We start from the raw sequence: 27,604 nt of genomic DNA on the forward strand, positions 1-27,604 counted from the left end.
TACTCCTTATATCATTGTTCCCAAACGGATTTGATAAGGCTTATCCTAAAAATGTATACCTAAAAAAGCAATGAAATCAAAGTAAATAACCAGGTTCAGTGAAAGATTTGAGTTTTGACAATTATACATCTTTCATATCTTGTAACCTAGATTAGGTTTGGAAACAGCTCCATTGGAAAATTAGGCTGCAAGTGTGGAAACGTGCAAATGGTTGGCATTTGTTCATCTGTGACTACTGTGTTGTAAAGGCAAAGTTAGCATGTTTGGTAAGAATTTCCCTTCTGTCAGGGTATGCCTACAATGATGTTATATCAAATAATGGAAAAGGACAACTGCATCCACCTCTTCTACAAATGAATCAGTCCCTCTACACAAGTCTCCACAGTTGTATTTTCCAAACGAAAGGTGTTGACATCCAAAATTATCACTAAAAGGCAGCACTGGGGAGGAATACAGGGAAGGAGCCTTTGCCCAAAAAAAAGGTGAGGATTATTTTTAAAACAAAAAACAGTGAAATGTTCAATATTCTAGATTGAAAACCAAAGTGTCTGGCATCACATCCTCCTGCCCTTGGGTATAGGGCAGGTCAGGAGGCGGTCAAAGTCCATCCAGAGAGAGAGAGAGAGAGAGAGAGAGGTCAAAGCAGCATTAGCCATGTCACCCCTGGCAACCTCTGCCTGAAAGAGTCTGGGCATTCTGGAAACAGGAAGTTTGAGGACCCCTGTAGCTTGCAGGAGGGCGGGGCTCTTTCATGATGATCTCGGCTGGCGGTTTTCCCCAGGACAAGTCATGTGGAGGCAGCCAGTGAGTCTCTGGGCGTGCTCCGGTTGTAAACCCCACTAAACCAGATTTTCTAGGCCCACTCTGCCCAGCAAGTCTTGTTTCTGCTTCCGAAGATGAACAGCAGCTCAAGAGTGCCGCCTAGTGAGCACTTCCTGTAGCAGTGAGTAGCTTAAGCCTTTTTTTTTTTTTTTTTTTTTTTGATGACAAGGGGAAACACCTACATCTATCCATTCTTCACTATTGCTGTTTTGGGAAACAGCTGAGGCAAATTGGGAAAACTGTTCCTTCTGAGCACTCACCACCAATAGCAAGTCCCTCTTTTGGTATGGAGGCTAACCAGTGTCTAAGGAATCCTATCCTTGCCCACCTTGTTTCAGACTTTGGTTAGTTAAATGGATCCTACATCAAAGTCCCTACAGCAAATGATGGCGACACCTGCCCATGTGCCCTCTGCTCTTACCATTTTCCTGGTGTGCTGGCCAGACTTCCTTCAGCCAGTATCTGCTGCCTTTTCCCGAGAGCATTCTCAGGCCACAAGATTCAGCCCTGTCTGCAGGCCAGCAATGCTGGGAAATTAGTCTCCCCTGTAAGCAGTTCTCAACCAGTGACTGATGGGAGGTGGTGAATAAATACCCCAGCTCTGATGGGACAACTGAGGTGCATATTCTACGCCATCTCCCAGAATTCCCAGCAGAATGGAGCTCTAGCTGCCCACAGTGGTAACTTGCTCATAACGTGTCCTTTATTACCTTCCTTCCATTCTGTCTCCTGTCCACATTCCTCCATCCGTGCTTCTTGAGGTCACCTCCCAAATAAACTACTTACACTCAAATCCTTGTCTAAGGACCTGCATCTGGGTAAACCCAATTAAGACAATCCCCTTGCTATGAGATTCTGGAATTAAAACCCAAGTTTTTAAGATGAGGAAAAACATGTAAATGACTCAGAAGAGTGCCTGGCACTGTAAAAGCACACCAAATATTCGTTACTGCTGTTGCTGCATTGGGGGACCCCCTTGCCCTGCTACCATGCATTAGAAAGTAAAATATCACCTGATGGCCTCTTCAACTTCAGTTCTAGGAATGATGTCAGACACATTTTTAGGTGTAGTGACAAGGAAGTTGAAGGAGATTCTTGGTTTCAAGTCACTCACCCGCACGTCCTCCTCCCTGTGGAGAAACAAAAGAAGCATCTTCCCTGGTGGCACAGAGGACACTGTAAAGAGAATGAAACCTTCTCCTGCTGGTGAAAAGGAGATGGGGGGAGGATCACAGGGTAAAGTAGGGAGACATGGGGCAGGGCCCGTCATGGAAGGATGTAATTGTCCCAACAAGCTTAACACTGCCCAAAGCACACGAACTCAACTACATAAGGTGTGACGGCAAGTCTTGGCGCTGTTAGTTCTGCCACCATATAAGAACAACAGTTTGGGTTTTTTTTCCAATCATAGAAAAATTTCAAACTGAAAGCAGTAGCAGAATCAGCAAGGAATCGTTGGTGACCCAGACTCGTGCTAAACAACATGGCAGGCAGCAATGGCTCTGTTCCATGGACAGAGGTGGTACGTTGATATCTTCGAACCTTGCCCTTCCCAGCAAAAACCGTCATGTTACCCCCACGGTGAGGGTGAGGAGCGGGGTTTACAGTACGATGTGACAAGACTCTGCTCTCACAGCTGCCAGACTGACCCTAATAAAACCCAAGGCAGATCACAGGGCTCAGAGCCTTTCTCACCCAGAAGGAAAGCCAATGGCCTTAGAACGGCTTGGGAGGCGCACGTGAACTTTCTTCTCGCCTCCCCACCCCCCTGGCCCAGTCCCACCATGACCACATCTCCCACTGGTCTTCTATTAGCTCACTGTGCTCCAGCCACACTAGCCTCCTTGCTGTTCCTTCAACAGGTGAAGGATATTTGTTCCTCAGGATCTTTCCACTTGCTATTTTCCCAGCTGAAACATTTCCCCACATAGTCTGCACCTCTGACTCTCTTTCCTGTTTCAGCTATTTGCTCAAATATTAACAAGGCTTTCTCTGACCATTTTAGTTAAAATTGAACCCTACACACACACACACACCCCAGCACTCCCTAGCTCCTTTCCTGTTGAATTTTTCTCCCTAGCACTTATCACCATCGAATTCTACTACTTACATATTTACATATTTTGTCGATTGTCTATAACACACACACACACAAAACAGATACATTAGAATATAAGCTCATGAATGAAAGCAGAGATTTCTGCCTTTTTTTTTCAGTGCTGAGGGTGGATGAGAGCATTTGGGGAAAAGAAGGAGAGAGGAAAAGAGGAGGAGGGAAGGGGGTGGAAAGGGAGAGAGGCGAGGAGAGGGCCATTTAATAATAACAATGCTCTTGTCACCTACAAGTCAAATAAGTCACAATCATCCCTAAATAGACTGGCCCAAATTCCAGGAGATCAAAGAGATTTAAAAGTTATTAGGAGGTTTTTCTTAATTTCACTTGAATAAAAGTTGAAGCATAATATTTTCTTAGACCCAAGAGTAAGGGAAATACTGATTGAGAGCACAGCAAATCAACTCACCCAAAAGGAATGGTCTCGTTTCTGACTTTTGAAAAATACTCTCTCATGGCGTATGCAACAGACGACCGGAACAAGTACATTTCATTGTCATTCCATTCATACTGCAAATTCAAAACAAAAACGCTGCTCAGTAGAGATCATGGGGTACATTAAAACCTGATATTCTAAAAGCTTTTTTTTTGGTCGCGCCGTGCATCTTGTGGGATCTTGTGGGATCTGAGCTCCCCGACCAGGGAATGAATTCACGCCCTTGGCAGTGAGAGCGCGCAGTCCTAACCACTGGACCGCCAGGGATTTCCCCACAAGCGTTATTTTTAAATTGTCTAATATGCCAAAGATTCTTGCTCTGCATGAAGTCAGTGACCTCCAACTTGAGTGTGCATCGGCATCACCTGGAGGGCTTGTTAAACCACTGAATCCTGGGCCTGAGCCTCAGAGTTTCTAATTCAGAAGGTCTGGGAGGAGACCCAAGAAATCGCATCTCTAACAAGGTCCCAGGTGGTGCTAATGCTGCTGGTCGCGCAGCCACACTTTAAGAACCATGGCGTTCACTGCCCTTTTAATTTAGTTTGATGTAAGCTGAAATAAACACCCGGAGGGAAGGTTTATAGATGGGAGTCATGTGAGCCATTGATTTTGGTTAAAATGTCCATATACTGTAGACAAATGTGCTGAGTTTTTACTATTTTTATAGTAAATTCTTGGATATGTGTTAGTGTAAAAAAAAAGAAGAAACTTGAGGTTCAAAGGAAAAAAATTTTTTTGTAAACATGGTAATTTGTTTGTTCTTGTTTTTCAGTGCTAAACCAATGGCTTGTGTATTTGCATAGTCCAGGAAAAACCTGTTGAAAGAGAAAAAAGCGTTCACTCTTTTCTCCAGTAGATGGCAGTAGAGATCATGAATAGCACGAAGTCTCTCCTTCCCCTTCTAGGAAAAACAATTAGGAGATGATCATACTAAGTGAAGTAAGCCAGACAGAGAAAGACAAATATCATATGATATCGCTTATATGTGGAATCTAAAAGGATGATACAAATGAACTTATCTACAAAACAAAAACAGACTCACAGACGCAGAAAACAAACTTATGGTCACCAAAGGGGATAGCAGGGAAGGGGGATAAATTAGGAGATTGGGATTAACATACACACACTACTATATATAAAATAGATAACCAACAAGGACCTACTGTATAGCACAGGGAACTATACTCAATATTTTGTAATAACCTATATGGGAAAAGAATCTGAAAAAAATATATGTGTATATGTATAACTGATTCACTTTGCTGTTCACCTGAAACTAACACATTGTAAATCAACTATACTTCAATTTCAAAAAATGTAATTACATTTTCAGAAGTAAATCTAAAATTTTAGCTGTTTAAAAAAAAGATTTCATTGTAAAGCAACTATACTCCAATAAAAATTAATTTAAAAAATAAATAAAATAAATAAAAATAAATTTTAAAAAAGATTTCAAAGGATTGCTACATTGACCCCAGCTTGATATCACACAGCTGTTGGAAAAAGTTGCTTTAATAGTAATAATGATATTATTAATATTATTACTAATATTCTTGTTACTATTTCTATATTCAAAAAAAGCAAAGGCCAAGTTCTCAAATTAGTGTCAAAGATCCAGGTGGACTTTGCCATGAAATAGCTTGAACTGGGCAGTTATTCTGGCTAAAAGTATGGTTCTGGTCTCATCAAAGCAGCCTCTCGCTCAGTGAATAGGCCTCAGAACGTTACACCATCAACCCCTCTGAAGACTACCGATCCCTCACTGCATGGAAAGAGAACATGGGGACACATGTCAAGAAAAAAGAAGATAATTGAAAAGGATCCTGACCTACCAGATACTTTAAATTAAAATAATTAAATTTCATTAGTCCAAGGAAGAGCTAATAAAAATATGACAGAAAGAGAAATGATCCCAGAGACACTCAATGATTGTTAAGAAATAGGAACTTGAACTTTTAGAGTTTGGGAAGTGATGCACTTCCATTTTTATTATTTCTTTCTTAAATGTTCCTGTTTTACTCCTACTATGTTATTTATGTTTGGATGTCTTACTTATCTATGAAAATTACACTACAACTACTGTGGAACCTTGGACAATTTTTAACTTCCCAGGAAAAGTAAGGGGGTGCAAATGCCATCTTTGGGTCTATCCAATGCAAAGAACAATTTTCTGTAGCACCTTAGACTGTTGTATCCAATAGTGCCAGGCTGCCCTCTAATCCTGCAAAGCCTGCAGGATGCCACAAGCCCACCCACGCCTTTGATCCCCATCTGCCTGGGGCGACCCTCTCCTCTCCTCTTTCCCAATCAAAGCCGCTACTGCTTCAAACTGGATAACCTGAGACAGCTGTTTAGGAGAAAGGAATAGCTGATTAAAGTAATTCACATGAAGGTGTAAGCTGATTTTCTGTAAAACTTTCTGTTGTCCTGAAACGCATCTCTACATCAGTGGTTCTCAAACTGTGCCGTAATCAGTCACCTGGGGAGCTTTGATGACTTGATGCCACACCACAGAGCAATTAAGTCAGAATCTCTGGGAGTGGGATTCAAGCATTGATATTTTTCAAAAATCCCAAAGGACTCCAGTGTGCAGCCACGTTTGAGAAACTGTGTTCTAAATCAGAGCTTCCCAGTCTTTATTGCGTCTACAAACCCACCGGGGGGCTTGTTAAAATGCCGATTCCGATTAAGCAGGTCCAGGGCCGGGGTCTAAGATTAAAACAAGCTTCCAGGATATAGACGATTGACTAAGACAAAACGCAAAACTGCCTATAGTGCTTCTAAGAACAAGCAATCTCTCAAAATATAACCATGTCCTCTTCCTCAAATACAAGTAATGGTGATTAGAGTGAATTGGGAGGGTGGGTATTTGATACTTAAGATTGGATGTTTTCTCATTGATCTTCATAACACCTTCAAAGTCACAAGGAAAGAGGAGGCATAGCCAATCCAATAAGGAATGAATGTGTTCCTAAAAAAAACCCAAAAGCCAAAGGGCAGAATCTAGAGCTTTTTAAGAGAACCATGTGTCCTCTCATCTTTTAGACCACACTGGAATGGGCTTGTTGTGCCCTATTTAAGGGAATGCATTGAAAAGTCATCGACACACTGTGTAGAATACTCACAGCTTTTTCTCCAAGAGCTGATTTTAGGCTTATCCTCACTTTGATGCTTTGGTCAGAATCTGATTAAAGAGAAATAACAGACTGTTGTTACAGATGACAGATTGACCATGTGTGTTTATTTCCTTCCTCTCCCAAGATCCCACTAAAGTGATAGTAAAGGAATTTTTTAAGGTATAAACACACTTTTGGAAAATGAGAAGTTATGGAGGAGTGGTAAGTGCTTTCACAAGGGTCAAGAAGCCATGCCCTAATGTGTATACACAGGCAGCACAGACCCCCAAAGTCCCACAGAATCCTGGAGAGGCTTGGGATTCAGGTACAGTAGGGGGTGGGAAGAAGATACTGGACTGAAAACAAGGGGAATGAAACTCAAGGTCTGGTTAAAGACACTTTGGGGAACAGTTGATGTTCCTACCCCATGAGCTCTTGCTTAGAAAGTCACTTGGAGGCTGTGCTGCAGCAAAACAAGAGGTAATTCACGAAAGAAGACATGGCATCCAGGAAGCAGTGGATTCAACCCAGGACAGCAGCAAAGGGATGACTCAGGATGAAAACTGTGGTCCAGATTGAGATAGGAGGACTCTAAGAGGGAGTTCTTTAGGAAAAAATGAGACTGAAAAGAATAGATATGTTGGAATAGTTGAAAAAGACGAATGTGACGTACATAGCAAATTAGGCATACAAAAAACATGAGGCAATAGAAACTCCAGGACAAACAAAAAACCACATAAGAAAGGATATAAAATAGTATATTACTTGGTTCTGCAAGCATAATGATGCAAATATTGATAATTTCTCTATGAAAAATTATGTTAAACCTAATTGGGAGAATGAGAAAAGGAGGCAGAAGAGTAGGCAGAAGTGCATGCCTAAAAGTGAGCAATAGGGAAATGACAATATAAACAAATTGTTTAAAAATATGAATGTGACCGCCAGAAAGAAGAGGCAATAGCATTAAAATTGTTAAAAGTATTTGTCTTTGAAGAGCAGGATTCGAATACAGTGGGTTGGAGACTGTTAGACTCTTTTATTTTAAATATGGGGCTAGTAAAGCAGACTTGAAAAAGAGAGAGAGAGGTAGTTTTCACTGTGCCAGGTACATAGTAGCTGCTCAACAAATGTGTTTCCTCCCAGATAAAATGGCAGCTACCACCATAGTACAGGGGCTAAGTAGAGGGAGAACATATTCAGCTGTGTCACAGTCCCATGAGACTGGGGCCAGAGAGGACTAGGGGAAGCAGAAAGTGGGCAATTAGAAATGTGTCAACTCGATGTACTCACATGGAGTCCAGTCTGTGCTCCATCCCACAGACGAATTCCTGTTCTGGTCTTTCAGCCAGGTCAACAACGGCTCAAAGTAGTTGAGCAGTGGTTTTACGTCCATAGTCTTTACTCCCACAATACTTTCCAATGCTAAGGTCCAGGGTTCTGATTTTCCAAGGCGCAGCATTTGGCTACATGAAAAAAGGGGAGGGTGGGTTCAGGGCCTTTTGAGGGATTCCAGATGTACACCTACTTACATGTACAATCTATGCTTTCTCCTCTTTGGCTTGACTAAGTTTGCTCCTGGCAAATAAGAAAAGAAGCCATGTTAACAGATGTATTCATCCTTCAATCTCTCTTCCCCTCCAGTTACTATAAAAAGAGCTCTGTAGTTATGACATGGAGAGAGGAGGTGGCCTGTCCAGCCATCACATGGTCCAGGTTCCTGTGTGACCACGAAACAAACATTTAATTTGTGGATGAGAACATTTTGAGGCCCCCAATTTTCTTCTAAGAACAAAGAAATCAAATTCAAACCTAGGCATGGAAATGAGTAAAATTAAATAGGAATGAGAGGTTCAATATTTTGAAGCATCTCTTACAGCAGCCTCTGCCCAGCTTCGGTGGAATTCGAGATATCACATTTGTACAGGGGACCTTCATGTTTAGCTGTTTGACAAAGGGCTTCATGAAACTGGAATTGATAAATGGTCCTTGTGTAATATCTGTAAAAGAGATAAAGAAAAAAATAGTTGTCCTGTGTTTAGTTTCTGTGGTAGAATCAAAGATTGGGGCACATATTTAAATGTTGAAGCCCTAGTAACCAAAGAAGTACCAGTTAAACCTCTTTTCCCTCCAGAAAGACCCAAACATGAACCCTACAGACTCATCATACTTGCATTCATGTATCAGCTGATAAAAAGGCAGTATTATTTTGTTAAATGTTAGCTCACATTTGTATTGTGTTTTACAGATTTATAGCCCTTTCATATAAATGATGCCAATCGATCCTTATGGCAGATCAACAATATTATTTCCACTTTACAAATAAAGAAACTGAGGCTCGGGGCTTAGCTGGTGGTCCAGTGGCTAAGGGTCCGTGCTCCCAATGCACGGGGCCCAGGTTCAATCCCTGGTCAGGGAACTAGATTCCCACAGGCCGCAACTAAGAGTTCGCATGCCACAACTAAAGATCCCGCATGCCACAACTAAAGAACCTGCATGCCACAACTAAGACCCAGCGCAACCAATTAAATAAGTAAATAAAAAAGAAAGAAAGAAACTGAGACTCAACAAATTCAAGATCTGGATCTAATAGGGGAAGAACATAGGTTTTGGGACTTCAAGTTAAAAATGCTCTATTACAGATATTAGTTGGCCTGCCGGTTCAAGATGGCGGAGTAGAAGGACGTGCACTCACTGCCTCTTGCGAGAGCACCGGAATCACAACTAGCTGCTGAACAATCATCAACAGGAAGACATTGGAACTCACCAAAAAAGATACCCCACACCCAAAGACAAAGGAGAAGCCACAGTGAGACGGTAGGAGGGGAGCAATCACAATAAAATCAAATCCCATAACTGCTGAGTGGGTGACTCACAGACTGGAGAACACTTATACCACAGAAGTCCACCCACTGGAGTGAAGGTTCTGAGCCCCATGTCAGGCTTACCAGCCTGGGGGTCTGAAAACGAGAGGGGGAATTCCCAGAGAATCAGACTTTGAAGGCTGGTGGGACTTTGACAGGACTGGGGGAAACAGAGACTCCACTCTTGGAGGGCACACACAAAGTAGTGTATGCATCGGGACCCAGGGGAAGGAGCGGTGACCCCATAGGAGACTGAACCAGACCTACCTGCTAGTGTTGGAGGGTCTCCTGCAGAGGCGGGGGGGTGACTGTGGCTTACTGTGGGGACAAGGACACTGGCAGCAGAAGTTCTGGGAAGTACTCCTTGGCGTGAGCCCTCTCAGAGTCCGCCATTAGCCCCACCAAAGAGCCCGGGTAGGCTCCAGTGTTGGGTCGCCTCAGGCCAAACAACCAACAGGAAGGGAACCCAGCCCCACCCATCACCAGACAAGTGGATTAAAGTTTTACCGAGCTCTGCCCACCAGAGCAACACCCAGCTCTACCCACCACCAGTCCCTCCCATCAGGAAGGTTACACAAGCCTCTTAGATAGCCTCATCCACCAGAGGGCGGACAGCAGAAGCAAGAAGAACTACAATCCTGCAGCCTGTGGAACAAAAACCACAATCACAGAAAGACAGACAAGATGAAAAGGCAGAGGGCTATGTACCAGATGAAGGAACAAGATAAAACCCCAGAAAAACAACTAAATGAAGTGGAGATAGGAAACCTTCCAGAAAAAGAATTCAGAATAATGATAATGAAGATGATCCAGGACCTCGGAAAAAGAATGGAGGCAAAGATCCAGAAGATGCAAAAAATGTTTAACAAAGACCTAGAAGAATTAAAGAACAAACAACTAGAAGAATTAAAGAACAAACAAACAGAGATGAACAATACAATAACTGAAATGAAAAATACACTAGAAGGAATCAATAGCAGAATAACTGAGGCAGAAGAACGGATAAGTGACCTGGAAGACAGAATGGTGGAATTCACTGCTGCGGAACAGAATAAAGAAAAAAGAATGAAAAGAAATGAAGACAGCCTAAGAGACCTCTGGGACAACATGAAACGCAACAACATTCGCATTATAGGGGGTCCCAGAAGGAGAAGAGAGAGAGAAAGAACCTGAAAAAGTATTTGAAGACATTATAGTCGAAAACTTCCCTAACATGGGAAAGGAAATAGCCACCCAAGTCCAGGAAGCGCAGAGAGTCCCAGGCAGGATAAACCCAAGAAGAAACATGCCGAGACACATAGTAATCAAAATTGACAAAAATTAAAGACAAACAAAAATTATTGAAAGCAACAAGGGAAAAACGACAAATAACATACAAGGGAACTCCCATAAGTTTAACAGCTGATTTCTCAACAGAAACTCTACAAGTCAGAAGGGAGTGGCATGATATATTTAAAGTGATGAAAGGGAAGAACCTACAACCAAGATTACTCTACCCAGCAAGGATCTCATTCACATTCGATGGAGAAATCAAAAGCTTTACAGACAAGCAAAAGCTAAGAGAATTCAGCACCAGCAAACCAGCTCTATAACAAATGCTAAAGGATCTTCTCTAAGTGGGAAACACAAAAGAAGAAAAGGACCTACAAAAACAAACCCATAACAATTAAGAAAATGGTAATAGGAACATACATATCGATAATTACCTTAAACATGAATGGATTAAATGCTCCAACCAAAAGACACAGGCTTGCTGAATGGATACAAAAACAAGACCTATATATATGCTGTCTACAAGAGACCCACTTCAGACCTAGGGACACATTCAGACTGAAAGTGAGAGGATGGAAAAAGATATTCCATGCAAATGGAAATCAAAAGAAAGCTGGAGTAGCAATACTCATATCAGATAAAATAGACTTTAAAATAAAGAATGTTACAAGAGACAAGGAAGAACACTACATAATGATCAAGGGATCAATCCAAGAAGAAGATATAACAATTATAAATATATATGCACCCAACATAGGAGCACCTCAATACATAAGGCAACTGCTAACAGCTATAAAACAGGAAATCGACAGGAACACAATAATAGTGGGGGACTTTAACACCTCACTTACACCAATGGACAGATCATCCAAACAGAAAATTAATAAGGAAACACAAGCTTTAAATGACACTATAGACCAGATAGATTTAATTGATATTTATAGGACATTCCATCCAAAAACAGCAGATTACACTTTCTTGTCAAGTGCACACGGAACATTCTCCAGGATAGATCACATCTTGGGTCACAAATCAAGCCACAGTAAATTTAAAAAAATTGAAATCATGTCAAGCATCTTTTCTGACCACAACGCTATGAGATTAGAAATGAATTAAAGGGAAAAAAACGTAAAAACACAAACACATGGAGGCTAAACAATACCTTACTAAATAACCAAGAGATCACTGAAGAAATCAAAGAGGAAATCAAAAAATACCTAGGGACAAATGACAATGAAAACACGACAATCCAAAACCTATGGGATGCAGCAAAAGCAGTTCTAAGAGGGAAGTTTATAGCTATACAAGCCTACCTCAAGAAACAAGAAAAATCTCAAATAAACAACCTAACCTTACACCTAAAGCAATTAGAGAAAGAAGAACCAAGAAACCCCAAAGTTAGCAGAAGGAAAGAAATCATAAAGATCAGAGCAGAAATAAATGAAATAGAAACAAAGAAAACAATAGCAAAGATCAATAAAACTAAAAGCTGGTTCTTTGAGAAGATAAACAAAATTGATGTGTATAAAATGGATGACTAATAAGAACCTGCTGTATAAAAAAATAAAATAAAATTCAAAAATTCAAAAAAAAACCATATTAGTCACTCAAAATAAATAAATAAACAAATAAAAATACTCTATTACAATCACCCTGCACTCTGTCAGTAACAAGAAGACAAACAAAAATATATTTCTATTTCTCCCAAGGATACTATAAATTCCCTGATGGTGGGAGAAAAGATCTCATGTAAGTTTTATTTAACTCAATACATCGTGTTAAGTTAAATCGAATTGAAATTGATCATCTATTTTGAGGATCTAAGGGGGAGGTGAATGGAGATAGAAAAAGAAATTAGAGTTGTCACTCTGTCCACAAATCCTAGAAGTGAAACAGAAGAAAACTGTCATTTACCGGATGAATGAGTAATCTTCAGCAACATGGAACAGACATGCGGGGTCACAGTATGTTTCATCATGGGGCAGAGGCTCCACCACCCCGACTATCTCTCGCCTTTGGGGAAAAAAGAAGATACATTAGCTCTGGGTCACTCATCGTGAGAAAGTATGGATGGTGCCATTAGTGCAGTGTCATCAGCCAATGGCATTTCTACTGAAATTGGTTGTCAGGTGAAATTGAAACAGTGTAAAGAATTACAGAATAAAGTGCATCATGTAGTCATCTCTTTATTTTTTTAATTCAGCCAGTCTACAGCATTGGAAAATAGCTGTACCTTCAAAATACTAATTTAATAAAGTGCATTGCGTGGCCAAAAACATACAGTGAGAGTCCTAATAATTCCTCTCCGGCACCACATTTTATGGGCTCCTGGTAGGCGGAATTTTCTAAAATTGAAATCTCACTGATTCTTCAAGGCTAGCTCAAATGTCCCCTCCTCTGTGAGGCCTGCCCCTGATCCCAACCACCTGCCAGCCCAGTGAACCCTCCAGCTCCCTTGGCCTTCTCTAGCTCTGCCTCCTTTCCCATTTCTCTCTCCGTTTTATAATTATTCACATACAGCTCCTTCTTGCCCTGGAGACTGGAGCACCTAGCGGGCGGGGCTGTGTTTTGGTCATCTTTACAGTTCCAGTGCCAGACACGATGGCCAAGGCTAAGAAAAGACCTCACGTGGATTCACTGAATGCATAGAGAAATTAATGCATTAATGAATCATTTTAAGGGTCTGATTCCATGTACCTTTGGAAATAAACTAAAAGGGATCAAAAATTAATTCGATCAGAAAAAAAAGGTACGGAAACCATGTATTTGGCCTTGTTTAAAGTGAATACATCCGTCCTTTCTGATTGTGGGATCATGATAGACATAATTTCAGTAATACTCAAATGCTAGCAACAGCTACTACAGATGCTGCCTCCTCCCTCCCAAGGAGGGTTTATGTCACCAGAGAGAATCTTGGCAGAAGACTGGCACTGACTTCAACTTACGGATATGGGGCTGAATGTTATAATGGTAGATCTTCACCACAGAGAGGAAAAATAAAGAAAAATAGTTGACAGGAGTCTGACTAATAGATGGTGAGGAGAAGCTTTCTTTCTTTTTTTCCTTCATTCATTCGTTCGTTTGTTCATTCATTCCTTCTTTCCTAACTTCCTTCCTTCCATCTTCTTCTGCAATACTTTCATCATTTATTTCATACTTTCATGTGCCAGGCACTGTGCAAGGCACTTGGGATACGGTGATGAATGAGGTAGCGCTGAAACTATTGAAAGGAATCGCCATCTGTTGCCCAAATGCAGCAGGCTCTCACTAGCTTGGAATTCTCTCCCTTCCCCTCTACATACCCCTGGTTAAATCCCACATCTTTCTCAAAGCTCAATTTGGATGCTTCTTCTCATCTGACCTATCAGCCAGGGTTTTGGATCCCCCCTTGGATGCTCATGGATGCCCACATTCTCCCATCACAACCCAACACATTACAGTGGTTTCATTTCCCGCATTCCTCCATAGACTACAAGTTCTTTGAAGTCGAGGAGAACATCAGAAATGATCAGCATCGGATTCCCCAGTGCTTTACCTAAAATGTGGGGTTAATATTTTTGTTTCAAAGAATGGACAAAAGCAAAAATAAAAATGAATGAATTGATCACTTCCTAAATAATATCACAGTTTAATGGGTGCCTCAATACTTAAGATAGAGCATGAGAAATTATGTCACTTGACCCTGCTGGGGGGTGGGGCAGAGCCAAGGAAACATTATCTGAGAAAGCTCCCAAATGGAGACTTAAAAAATAAAAAGGAGGCAGTTAATGTGGTGTGTGTGTGTGTGTGTGTGTGTGTGTGTGTGGTATGTGATGGCATTCCCCTAGCCTGAATACACTTCTCTCTCATTTTCACATATTTAGCCCCACATCACTAGATTTCAAGATTTAGCCACTGAAATCCCAGTTATTCTGACTAGGAAGAATTCTCTGAGAACTCCAGTGCTTGTTGTCTTAGGTGGGTTCTCACCCAAACAGACCCTGAGACCAGACCCTGGGACGTGATCCCAGGAAACACAGGCAAAGGAGTGAGGAAGTGAGACAGGAAAAGGAAAGCAGCCCCCAAAAGGTGTGTTATCAAGCAAGTCACCACAGTGGGTAACTGGAGCCTATTCCCACTGAGGAACTCTAGGATCCCATGTAGAGCACTAACCTCAGAATTCTCCCCGCTGAGGGCGAGGGAGCTGAAGTACTTATCCACCAATTCCCATCACACATAGTTCCTCAGTCTTTTCTCCATAGGAGGGTTCTAGTGACCAGAGGAAGCCCTCAGGCAATAAAATACAGATACTGGTACTAAGTATATGATGTCTGTGTGTGTATGTGAGTGTGTGTATACAGGCCAACCAAATGCTTTTAAATAAACAGCAAACTCATGAGGAAACATTTTACTAATTGAATATTCATTGACTTACTTCATCTCCCACCACTTTTGCATCCACTGCTCCTTGGGTATTTCACCCTTAAAGACCATCCACCTCCACTTTTCTAACATGTAAGTAAACGGTAGAGTTCCAACAATACTAAGTGCTTGTTTGAGCAGGAAGTTTATTTCTGTTCCTGAAAATAAAATGGGAAAGGATAAATATTAAGATGAGGGTGACAGTGGATGTCTTGTATTAGATAATTTCCTAATCTCAAGATATTATTCCTCAAGATATACTTACTATAAAGATGATCACATGAGAAATATTGACAGTGGACATAATAATATGTATATATTCGTTTTCTCAGCTGAGGGATTTGGAGTAGGGTGAAGCCTTGGATAGATCAGGTTAAATAAATCCACAAGGTACCCCTAATCCTTTTTCTTTATTAGTTTCAGTTGCCTTCCTTAAGTACTTCTTATCAGAGCTAATCAGGGGTATTTTATCTACTTTCCTAGTCATACTGTTTATCTTTTTTGTTTTTTTTTTAATTTATTTATTTTATTTATTTATTTTTGGCTGCGTTGGGTCTTCGTTGCTGTGCGCGGGCTTTCTCTAGTTGCGGTGAGTGGTGGCTACCCTTCGTTGCGGTGGGCGGGCTTCTCACTGCGGTGGCTTCTCTTTGCCGCGGAGCATGGGCTCTAGGCACGTGGGCTTCAGTAGTTGTGGCTCACAGGCTCCAGTAGTTGTGGCTCACGGGCTCTAGAGCGCAGGTTCAGTAGTTGTGGCACATGGGCTTCGTTGTTCTGTGGCATGTGGGATCCTCCCGGACCAGGGCTCGAACCCGTGTCCCCTGCACTGGCAGGCGGATTCCCAACCACTGCACCACCAGGGAAGCACCACACTGTTTATTCTTGTAAGCTCCATGAAGGCAGTGACTGTCAATTCTCATTCAAGACTGTATACCTAGCCTGGTGTCTGCTACATGATGTCCTCTGTGAGTCTTTGCTAAATAAACAAATATTAAACAGATGTGGCCAAAAGCCGGTAAACCAGGGAAGGGAAAAAAACAACAAAAACGAGCCTCCCTAGAGGAAACCATCCACTGGATAATCAGAAGTACAATGTACTTTAAATTTACTGACATCTTCCTTACCTGAGTTTAAAATGCTTTAACAAATTATGTTATTTCATTTATCCTTTATTATTGATGTAAAAAGGCAGTGGAGCTCATATCTAGTGCGTAAATGAAGCTCACTGGAATGTAAGCAGAGAGGTATTATCTACTTGGCACACCAATGTATTTAGTGTCTTTTAAAATGCTTTACACATAGTAAGTGCTCAATAAATAATTTTGGAAGAAGAAAGGAAGAGAGGGAGAAGGAGAGAGAGAGAGAGAAGGAATGAAGGACCTTATTTTGTTTAGCATCATTCACCGATCAGGGCCAGAGCCAAGGAAAGAAGCAGGAGTTTTTCAAATCAGTGGTTTAACCATGCCTAGTACTGTCTTAGTGATTCAACCATCTTTGACTGCTGTCAAGGAATATTAAAAAATGATAAAACTAATAATGGTCTGTTAATCGACTTGAGAATGATACTTTAAAATTAGGAAACAGGTGTGGTTACTGTGAACTCCCTTTCCTCTGTTGCTCCCTTCATGGGAGGATGCTGCTACTTGTCTATTACCCACTGGGTCTGTGCTCACAGTAACTTTTTCAGACATGATGATGGCTTTACACTGACCTACTCCCAGGTCCTTGTGAGATCATCAGGGTCTGGAGCCAGAAGTCAAGGCAAAGTGAATTGCCCACACAAGGATGGAGCTCATGACCTTGACCTCATCGACTAAATGTACTAGTAGGCAGAGCTGATGTTTATGTCCCAAATTGCTAAAATGAGGGGATAGAAATACATGGGAAAGAAGAACATATTTGGCTCTAAGTGTCCTCCTTTTACAAGAAAGAATCCTCACTGAAAAATCTGGATCTCATGAATATTTGTTGTGTTCCATCAAGTCCAACCCATCCAAAGAGAAACAGGCTGCCTCGGGCAAAGATGCTGAAGGATAGCCTGAATCTGAGGGGATGTTACAGGGCAAATTCATGCTTCAGCCACATGAACAAAACGTTTCAGTCTCCTCCAATCTTGATATTCCACCACCTGTTCCTTAAGAACTCCCAAATTTCAAGTTATACTTTGCTTTGCATAATATTATGGGAAAAGTTATAGATCAGGGCTCTGGTTCCGGTTCTGCCATGTTGCTTCTTGACCTTGGGTTAATTATTTTCCCTCTCATGTCTTCAGTTTGCTTCCTCTGCAAAATGGTTTTTAGAATCTGTTCCAGCTCCACTGTTTTGGTTTTTACCTAGAACCGGGGGGTTCAGTCAGAACTCTAACGCTAATTAGCTGGGTAACTTTGGATAAGCCATTTCAGTTCTGTGGGCCTGTTTTAGCATCTTTTTAAAAAACTTCTGTTAGATGGTTCTTAGAGTCCCAAGACCATTCACTTAGTTACCTCTCTTATGCCCTTTTCAAAGATACAAAACCAGAAGCTGGCATATTATGCTATATACTTAAAAATTTTTTTTAACCAGTAGCAATTTCCAGTTACCTATAAATAACTTATATTTTACATGGCAAAAATTAAATATATCCTATGCATGACAATAAATACCTCTGCCCATGTCAGACTAAAGAATACCCAAAACAGCCCATGAAAAAATGTCCGTACCATTGTCTTCATGAAAATCAGGTGGCAGAAGACCAAGGGCTTTCAAATAGTGAGGTGTAGCTGCAGAAAGTGACATGATTTCCCCAACAGCTTCATGGAAACCTTCATTAGCTCCATTTCTGAGCAGGTAGGGCTGTGTGGCATACGCCATGTCATACTGGATGTGCCCCATCTCGTGATGGGCTGTCAGGAAGTCATCCATCGTCACCTTTGTACACATTTTGATCCTGAACAAAAATGGGCAAGATTAAAATGAATCTCACTGAATTTCATTTAATCATCACAATAGAGTTATATGGGATTTCCATAGCATGGATCACCTTTCCAAGATTTATTCACCAATGATTCTTGAGGACCTATCTTGTACGTCCTAGAAACTGTACCAGATGCTCAATATGAAGTGATGGGCAGGGCTGAATCTTGTCCTCCTGATCACAGACTAACAGAAAGGACGATAAACAGAGTCATCTACCACAAAAACTCTGAGGCAAGTACTCTACAAGTGATCAGTAGACATGGCCTTGGGCACAACAATGAGTAAATGGAGGCATAGTCTTCTGGAAGCCCCAGGAAGGGCATAACTCAGGATGCAATGAGCAGGCTGGACCTTGATCAACATGCAGGGGTTTGCCAGGCAAATGGCAGGGAGGGACAAGAGACTGACATTCCTAGAAGTGCTCAATGAGGATGGCTTGAGAAAAGAATGTGGCATTCAGGACACAGCCAGCAGTTTGGTACAGCCAGGACATAGTAGTAGTAGGAGAAAGGGCTAGAAATTGATATTTGGGAATCATTAGCATGTAAGTCAGGGAGTGGATGTGATGGCCCATGAAGCTCTATAGGATGGCAAGAAAAGAGGGCCAAGGACAAAGCCCCAGGAGGTCCCAGGATGTACAAGGTGGAGAGAGGAAAAGGAGACAGAGAGAGAAGTCAAAGAAGTCCAGAAGGAATGACGATGCAGACACCAGTGAACAACAGCACTTCAAAGACAACTCCTCAACACTGCCCCATGCTGTTGTGGCCCAATGGTATAAGGACGGCATTTGGCAATTAGGTGCTGGTCCTTTTCAACTTGGCAAGAGCAATTTCATGCAGCTGAGTGTAGGGGTCATATTTCAGTAGGTTCAGGTCTTCCCATCACTCTGAGCACCACGTCATCCCCCTGATAAATACCCTTTAAGGACCCCCGCTGCTCAGGAATAAACTCAACCTCCTTTGTACACCCCAATATGACCTCCTTCTCTAACTTGGTTTTTCTCTATACTCTTTTGGCACAATTATAAGGATAGCTATTATATAGTTAATATCTACTGTGTGTAAGATCCTGTGCTAGGAAGCTTACATACACTTACTCATTTTTCAACTTCACCCTAGTACTGGAGTCGGTGAGCTATGGCCTGCAGCTGGCCACCTGTTGTGATAGATTAGGCTTTACTGGGACACAGCCCTAACCATTTGTTTCTGTATTATCTATGGCTGCTTTCATGCCACAAGGGCAGAGATGAGTAGTTGCAACAGAGACCTGCAAAGCCTAAAGAAACTATTTACTATCTGACCCTTTATAGGAAAGGATTGCCAACCCCTACTGTAGCTCATGTGGCTGGGGCCCTGCCTAGATCTGCTTTACCAGAAAGATCCACCCATCTCCCAGTTGTCTGAGTCCTGGCTGTCGGCCAACAGCTGCTTCCTTCTTTAATGTTTTTGGCTAAATGGGAGGTGCCTCAACCAGGAGGTTATATGGCCCCATACTCTGGGGCAGTCCACAGCCAATGACTGAGTAATATGGGGTACAAAAGGCCAGTCATCTTGTCTCAAGATGTGACCAACTCTGTGGTACAAATCATGCTCCAGAGAGCCCCATGGGATCAGGCTGAGGCCAAGTCTCTAGCAGAGACCACATCCTTACTTAACTCTTTCCCCTGCCCCATCCTGCTTCCCTCACTCCCCTTTGCCTGCAAGCTCTCCCTCAGTGAAACACGTGTACAAGAATCTCCATCTCAAGCCAGGGGACCCAACCTAAGACACTCACAAACCTGCAAACTGGGAATTACGATTCCACTTTATAGATAAAGAAACTGAAACCCAAGAAGGTTGAATACCTTGCCCAAGGTTGCCTAGTCATTAAGTGACACAGCTCATTCTGCCATTTCACACAGACCCTCCTTCACACGCCCTTTATTCTAGCCTAACCTGCTGACTCCAGCACACAGCACTGGTCCTGCCTCTCTGCATCTGATCCTGCTATTCTCCCAGCCCGGTGTCCCTCCCAGCTCTGTCTGTCCAAACCCTTCTTGTCTTCCAAGCCCAACTCAAATGCCACCTGAAAAGCCCTGTCTGAGCCGAACCCCTATTCCAGGTGTGGTCACTTATCTTCCAATTCTCCATGGAGTGTTCTCTGTGTTTCTCTTAATGACACATACCAGCTTATCTATTCACCTGTCCTAGTTCACTCAGAAGAGGGAAACGGAGGTGGGTATCAATGCCTGACTCACATATCCATCTTCCATAAATCTTGCACCAACTCTTTCCTAATGGGGGCACCACCATACCCATGACCATGCAACTCTAATGGGTGCATATCATCTCAGATGAGGCAAACTGTCTAAAGGTTCAAGTTAGGGCCTGCTGACAATCCCCTTTTCCTTGGAAAGCCCAGATGTGCTCTCATGGACTCCCAGCCTTCGTTCAAGGAAAATTCATTCATCTCTTCTGTGCTCAGAGAAGCAGAGAAGGAATCCAAATTCATCCTCATCCCTCCATTGTCTCCCATTTTAGTATCAGCTGTGTAAACATCAGCCTCACTACCTGAAGTCGCCCTTCCCCAGGTCCCATGCTGTGGGGTGGCAGACCACTTTCCGGCCATCGCCTGGCTCAGTTAGCATGGAGTTAACCCAGAATCCTTGAGTCATATTAGGAAGGCCAATAGACACAAAGAACTTCTCAGCCTCCTTGAATATCCTCTTTGCATCCCAGGACTGGAAAAAAAAAAAAAAAAGAACAGCATTTAATTCTAGCATTAAAATCACAGCATTCTTTCTGTTGGATATGTACAAAGGCATAACTGTTCTGGAAGGCAATTTGGCAACATGTATGGACAGCTTTCACAGCGTTTATACTCTTTGTCTCAGTAATCCTGTCTCTAGGGAACTAACCTAGGAAATTCTCAGAAATTAGGTAGAAGAATTACGTTTAAAATGATTTTTATTATTATTTTTCAATTGAAATAATTTGATATATTGTGTAAATTTAAGGTGTACAATGTGTAAAATGATTTTTAATAGGGGGAAAAGTGGAAACAACCACCAGAATGGTTAAATAAATAATGATGCCTTTGTGGAATGGAAAATCTAAATAAATTAGATTTATAAAGAATTTTTATTGATATTTTTAATAATTTAATAGTGAAAAAGTAAAATATATAAACCACTTCTATGGTATAATCTTAATGAGGAAATACATTAAAATGTTAACAGTAGATGGGGTGAGATTATATGTGAAGTTTTTTGTCTTTATTCTTTATGTTCCAAGTATAAACACAAACGATAATGACCTTCTCTTTGCTAAAAACTGTTCAACTCAAGACAACAACCCTTGATTGATCTCCTTCAATGGGCAAGGCCCTGGCATTAGGCTCATTAGAAGACACAAACAATAAAGCAGACATGAAGTTGCGTGATTTTGGAACCAAAAAGGCCCACATGTGACCCAGCAGCCAATGGGTAGGGGGGCCTTGGCTTCATAGTCTGTATGGGAATCTAAACTTTCAGAATGTTCTGGAACTGGAGAGGGGCAGCAGAAGGTGTGTGCGATTCAGCAAACTCTTCTGGCAACCAGTGTCTCTGGAGCTGACCAAGACTTCTTTGGAGATAAGGCCCATTAGCAGTCAAACTAAGTTTGTATAATTGGCAGATATTTAATGAATCACTTTTTAGTGACACAGAAAACTTCCTTTCATCTTAAACACCAGTCAAGTTTGTTTTTTCTTCTATGTCAGCCTTGGGGATATGCAACTGGATATAACAGACACTATGGATATTTTCTTTGACCTTTAAAGGCTTAATGTCAGGCAATATTGCTATTGGTGAGTATGGCATTCTTAAGGAGAATGAACAAATACTAAAACAGTGTAGACTGGCAAGAACAGTTAACATCTGCTGAATGAAGAATGAATGGATAGAAAACCAGGCTGGAAATATTAGGAGTTCTCAGTTCCAACCTTAGTTGTCACTGACTGTCTTTGTGACTTCGAACAAATCATTTACCCAAGCCTCAGTTTCCTCACCTACAACATGGAACTATCACAGTATCTGTCCTGGCAGTCCCATAGGTTTGTCGTAAACATAACATTAGGAGAGATGGTGGGGGAGAAAACACCGTAGATAGGCTATGGAGCTACATAAAGATGGGCCTCTGCTGCTGCTCAACTGCCAAGTGGGGCTACAACAGCCGCAGGAGTTTAGGGGCCCTTGCAGCTTCACGTTTTCATTCTGCTATGGACTTTTCCCAGGAGTATGTTACGTAGGTGAAGATGTTCATTGCATTGCTGCTTACAGATTTAAAACTGTTAACAAGCAGTGCATAAATAGTCAACCATGGTGCAACCATCTGAAGAAATTTTACGCAGCCAATAGATGTATGATTGTGGATCCTACCCAGAAATGTAGGCTATTAGCTGAATAAAGAAAAATACACAATTATAACTATAATATTATTTAATCAATGGAAGGGAATATAGAGAACTTAAACAATTATACCAAGATGGTAAAAAAAGGTTATTTAAAAACTATTTTAGGGCTTCCCTGGTGGCGCAGTGGTTGAGAGTCTGCCTGCCAATGCAGGGGACACGGGTTCGAGCCCTGGTCTGGGAGGATCCCCCATGCCACGGAGCAACAAAGCCCGTGAGCCACAACTACTGAGCCTGCGCGTCTGGAGCCTGTGCTCCGCAACAAGAGAGGCCGCGACAGTGAGAGGCCCGCGCACCGCGATGAAGAGTGGCCCCCGCTTGCCACAACTAGAGAAAGCCCTCGCACAGAAACGAAGACCCAACACAGCCAAAAATAAATAAATAAATTAATTAATTTTAAAAAAAACAAAAAACTATTTTAGACTCGTATTATTTTTAACAATAATGATTTTTAATATGCAAAAATCTTCTAATGATATCCTTTTTTTTTTTTTTACTATTCACAGAGATTACTGACTACTTAGCAATGACTAACTTTATTTTTTTTTAACATCTTTATTGGAGTATAATTGCTTTACAATGTTGTGTTAGTTTCTGCTGTATAACAAACTGAATCAGCTATACGTATACATATATTCCCCTATCTCTTCCCTCTTGTGTCTCCCTCCCTCCCACCCTCCCTATCCCACCCCTCTAGGTGGTCACAAAGCACCGAGCTGATCTCCCTGTGCTATGCGGCTGCTTCCCACTAGCTATCTACTTTACATTTGGTAGTGTATATATGTCCATGCCACTCTCTCACTTCGTCCCAGCTTACCCTTCCCCCTCCCCATGTCCGCAAGCCCATTCTCTACGTCTGCATCTTTATTCCTGTCCTGCCCATAGGTTCCTCAGAACCTTTTTTTTTTTCTTAGATTCCATATATATGTGTTAGCTTACCGTATTTGTTTTTCTCTTTCTGACTTACTTCACTCTGTATGACAGACTCTAAGTCCATCGCAATGACTAACTTTAGAAAGAGTTATGGCAACCAGTTGATAATTCCACATCTTATTGCTTAACGGAAAACTCAGGTCATCTCTACTTTTAATATCTCTCAGCAAGATCAATACCATACTTATTCAAGGTACTTGATGTCACTGACATTGTAAACTACTTTTCCATGGAAAGACAGCTACATAAGAAATCAATTTAAATTAGCTTGAAAATTTTCTCATTTACCTGTTTTCATAAGACAAGAAGAGAAGGATGGCATAAAAAGAAATGAGGTCGAGGATTTAGATTTGGTTTTCAAGGTGTCTTCTTCCTACCTGGTTCTGCATTTCTTTGGTAACATCTATGCTCGGTTTCTCTCCAAAGGGGACTGTCAAAGGGTACAGATTTGTCCAAAATCTCCCCCACATATCGCCTATTAAAAAAAAAGATTTCGTTAATACGTGACAAAGACAACAGAAGTATAGACCTGATTTTACATAGTGCATGAGGTGGCATTGGTAAACAGGACACAGAGTATTCTAGATTTAATCTAGTTTCTGTGCTTCCTTTTCACTACCTCTTTTTCTCTTCCCTTATTTTATATTTTCAACATTCCCTTCTTTTTTTTATCGCCTCTAAAAGGTTAAAATGGCAGAAGATGATGTGGCTAGGCAAAGCTTGTTAGGGAATCATCCCTGTTTCTCACATTTCAAATTACAATTCAAAGGCACAATGTATTAAATATACGGGACATCATAGCTACTATAGATTAGAAATAGATTTATATAGTCCCTCATCCATGGGACAAAATACTACAAATTAGACTATTAGTAATCTATGATATTGGATTCAAGAGAGATCATATAGACAGACTTGTGGTTGCCAAGGGGGACGGAGGGGGAGGCAGGGATGGATTGGGAGTTTGGGGTTAGCAAATACAAACTATTATATATAGAATGGATAAACAACAAGGTCCTACTGTATAGCACAGGGAACTATATTCAATATCCTGTGATAAACCATAATGGAAAAGAAAAAAAAGAGAGAGATCATATAGGATCATCATTCAGGAATCTCTGCTAACTAACCAGTAACTAAGTTCCACTTTTATTACTGTACTATAGGAATCCACTTAACTGGGTGATTTTTCAAACATCTCAAACAAATGTTAAATTGAATTCCAAGGCCAGAAACCCTAAAAGGAAAAAATGGATCTAGAAAAAAATCAATCTCATAATAGGACCAGAATCCTGGCACCAAAGGAATGGGGAAAAATAACTACATAAAGAATATGTCAATGAACTCATGTTTTAAAAGATAAAATTCAGTAGAGATCAATGTAAAGTCCTATGCTTCAATTTTAAAGAAACATCTATCTATTATAGAAATATGTGATATGTGACATCAGGCTGAAACGTATCCCACATGTAAAAGACCAAAAGGGACCCAACAAACAGTATGATGTGGCTTCCAAAACACAAATGTGACTGTAGGGTAAGTGAGTAGAATTACAGTGTCTAGAACAAAGGAAACCATAGCACCATTTTTACTCCATGTTGGTCAAACTTCATCTGGAGTAACTGTTCAGTTCTGAGCGTGATACTTGAAGAGGGACATCAACCAAGGATAGCTTGTCCAAAGGAGAACAAGTAGAAAAGTGAGATTTTAAAGAATGGTTGAAAAATCTATGTAGGATATTTAACATAAAAGAAGAAAATAGTGTATACATGATGATAACAGTAATACTCACTAAAATATACTGAGTACGTACTCTTGTGCCAGGTACTATGCTGTGCCTTGACAATGGTTGTTTATAAATCTCTAGAAGGCCATCTTGTGGAAGAAGAATGGACATATTCTGGGTAACCTCATAGCATGGAATTAGGCAAAGTGAATGGAAGGCATTAGAGGGGTGTTGATTCCCCTCCACATAAGGTAGGACTTTAGGTTAGTTTACTTTGGAAGGAAGAAAGAGCCACCTCACACCAGACAGGTTTAAGCAGAAAGTGAATTACCAAAGAACACCTGCCAAAGACACTGTAGAGAGTATTTATATATTGCTTTAGAGGAAAAAGTCTCCACTGATCCTTTGTCCAGATTCCCTCCTGCTAAGAGAGAGGCTTGGCTGTGGAGAATCAGCTATCAGCAACTTAGCTTGACTATAGTAGGTATGCTATGTATGCAGGACATGAACTTTTCAAACACATATTTTATTTGGCCTCAGCTTCTGGGGTGAGGGAGAGGGGAGGGAGGATGACCACTCTCTGGTGGGGAATAAGGAGGTTCAATAAAGGGCCCCAGGTCTTGCATGGTCTACAAAAGCTCTATGGCAGGATCCAAAGTTCTTGGAAGATTGATTCTCCTCCTAAGCTAGGCATCTTCCTTCATGATGAAGACTTCATTCATTACTCATATGATTCCAAACCAAGTACTTTTCAGCAAAAGAAATTGTTGCAGTTGAACAATGAACTTAACAAAGTTTCACTCAGGCTATACCTTAATTCTAGAAAGTCTTTCTCTCACCCCTGACCCCCCCCCAGCCAACCAAGCTTCTTTCCTCTGACAATATGATGCTAAAATCCCACCTCGAGGATTAGCCAACCAAGTTGATTAATAAAACTTATTTTCCCCATTTCCACTCTCATTTCTCTAGTGATCTTAAATAACCCCTTTATCCTATGGATTGTGGCCAACATAATAACTCTTTATGCCTAAAGTAATGCAACAGAACAATTTAAAATGACTTCTCTGTTGAAGACAGTGCTTTCAAACTGTGATTTCTATAATGTTACTAACTTCATTCACAGAATTTTTCAAAAGTTGGGCCTCACTCCAAAAAAACAACTTTATTGGTAGAAATGACAAAGAGCAAAGTACACAAAGAATTCCTGGAGTTTCTTACCAAGCAAATGGGCAGGGAGGCATCCAGTCGGACTGATACGGGAAGGGTAGGCATCCATCAACTTTGCCCTCACATAAGCGTGAAGTTGTTCATATAATGGTTTAATCTGAAAAGCTCAGGAAGAGAGTTTAAGACCAAGAATAGCCTATTTCCAATCCCCAACACTAAAAATAGGAGCTTCTTTAGACAAGTAGGATTTCCCTAAATTCTAATTTCTTCTCCTCTGAAATACTCTGGAGAGTTTGAAAGCATTCATTCTTCCCAGATATCGATGATGACTAGTTCCACTGCATAAAGCAATGAACACACCTGGAGGGATACAGATCCCAAAAGGAAGGCAGATGCAAAACAAAATTCATTTCTAAGATGCTATCTACTTCCTTCATTTTTAAACTGAAGTATCATTTACATATAAAATTCACCCATTTTAAAATATATAGTTTCGTGAGTTTTAATAAAAGTATACTGTTGGACAACCATCACTACCGCTCAGTTTTAGAACATTTCCAACATTCCCCAAAGTTTCCTTGCACCCATTTGCAGTCAACTCCATTCCCACCCCCAGCCCCAGTTGATCACTGAACTGATTTCTTTCTCTATCGTTTTGCCTATTCTGCACATTTCATATGAATGAAACCATACAATATGTGACCTTTCACGTCTGGCTTCTTTCACTTGGCTTAATGTTTTTTAGGTTCATCCATGTTGTTGCATGTAACAGTGTTCATTCCTTTTTATTACTGAGTAGCATTTCATTAAATATGAAAGGTCCATCCATGTTGCTGCAAATGGCATTATTTCATTCATTTTTATGCCTGAATAATATTTCATTGTGTATATATATATACCACATCTTCTTTTTCCATTCATCTGTCAATGGACACTTAGGTTGCTTCCATGTCTTGGGTATTGTAAGCAGTGCTGCTATGAACATTGGGGTGCATGTATCCTTTCAAATCAGTGTTTTCCTCTTTTCCAGATATATGCCCAGGAGTGGGAGCGCTGGATCATATGGTAACTCTATTTGTGGTGGTTCTTAACCATGGTTTTAATGTGCATTTCCCTAATAACGTTTTATTTGCTTATTCATCTTTGATGATGTACTTACTCACATCTCTTGCCCATTTCTTTTTCGGGGGGGTTGTTTGTCCTACTTCCGTTTTTGATAGCTCTGCCCAGCTATGGCTGTGACAGAACAGCTTCACATAAGAAGCTGGAAGGCATGGGGATGTGGGGGTCAAAATGAAGGAAAAGGGAGACATTGAGAGGTGTCTATGGGGCACTTCTAATAGGACTCTCCCTTCCCTAGAACGTCTTCCTTAGCCA

The 27,604-nt window shown here is 41.1% G+C and overlaps 1 protein-coding gene across 1 annotated transcript in view; it reads right to left on the reverse strand.

Annotated features, from left to right (window-relative positions):
• The window catches only part of ACE2 (angiotensin converting enzyme 2), a 51,016-nt gene that overhangs the window by 3,500 nt on the left and 19,912 nt on the right, over positions 1 to 27,604 (reverse strand). The window contains exons 7-17 of the mRNA XM_061179537.1: positions 26,279 to 26,384; positions 23,712 to 23,809; positions 20,523 to 20,692; positions 17,718 to 17,944; positions 15,035 to 15,179; positions 12,535 to 12,633; positions 8,362 to 8,484; positions 7,778 to 7,950; positions 6,497 to 6,555; positions 3,345 to 3,445; positions 1,836 to 1,952 (exon numbers count right to left, since the gene is read on the reverse strand). Of these exons, the coding sequence (XP_061035520.1) occupies positions 1,836 to 1,952; positions 3,345 to 3,445; positions 6,497 to 6,555; positions 7,778 to 7,950; positions 8,362 to 8,484; positions 12,535 to 12,633; positions 15,035 to 15,179; positions 17,718 to 17,944; positions 20,523 to 20,692; positions 23,712 to 23,809; positions 26,279 to 26,384 (1,418 nt within the window). The remainder of the gene's footprint in view (positions 1 to 1,835; positions 1,953 to 3,344; positions 3,446 to 6,496; positions 6,556 to 7,777; positions 7,951 to 8,361; positions 8,485 to 12,534; positions 12,634 to 15,034; positions 15,180 to 17,717; positions 17,945 to 20,522; positions 20,693 to 23,711; positions 23,810 to 26,278; positions 26,385 to 27,604) is intronic.

This window comes from Eubalaena glacialis, chromosome X (assembly GCF_028564815.1).
Source record: "Eubalaena glacialis isolate mEubGla1 chromosome X, mEubGla1.1.hap2.+ XY, whole genome shotgun sequence".
Taxonomy (NCBI): domain Eukaryota; kingdom Metazoa; phylum Chordata; class Mammalia; order Artiodactyla; family Balaenidae; genus Eubalaena; species Eubalaena glacialis.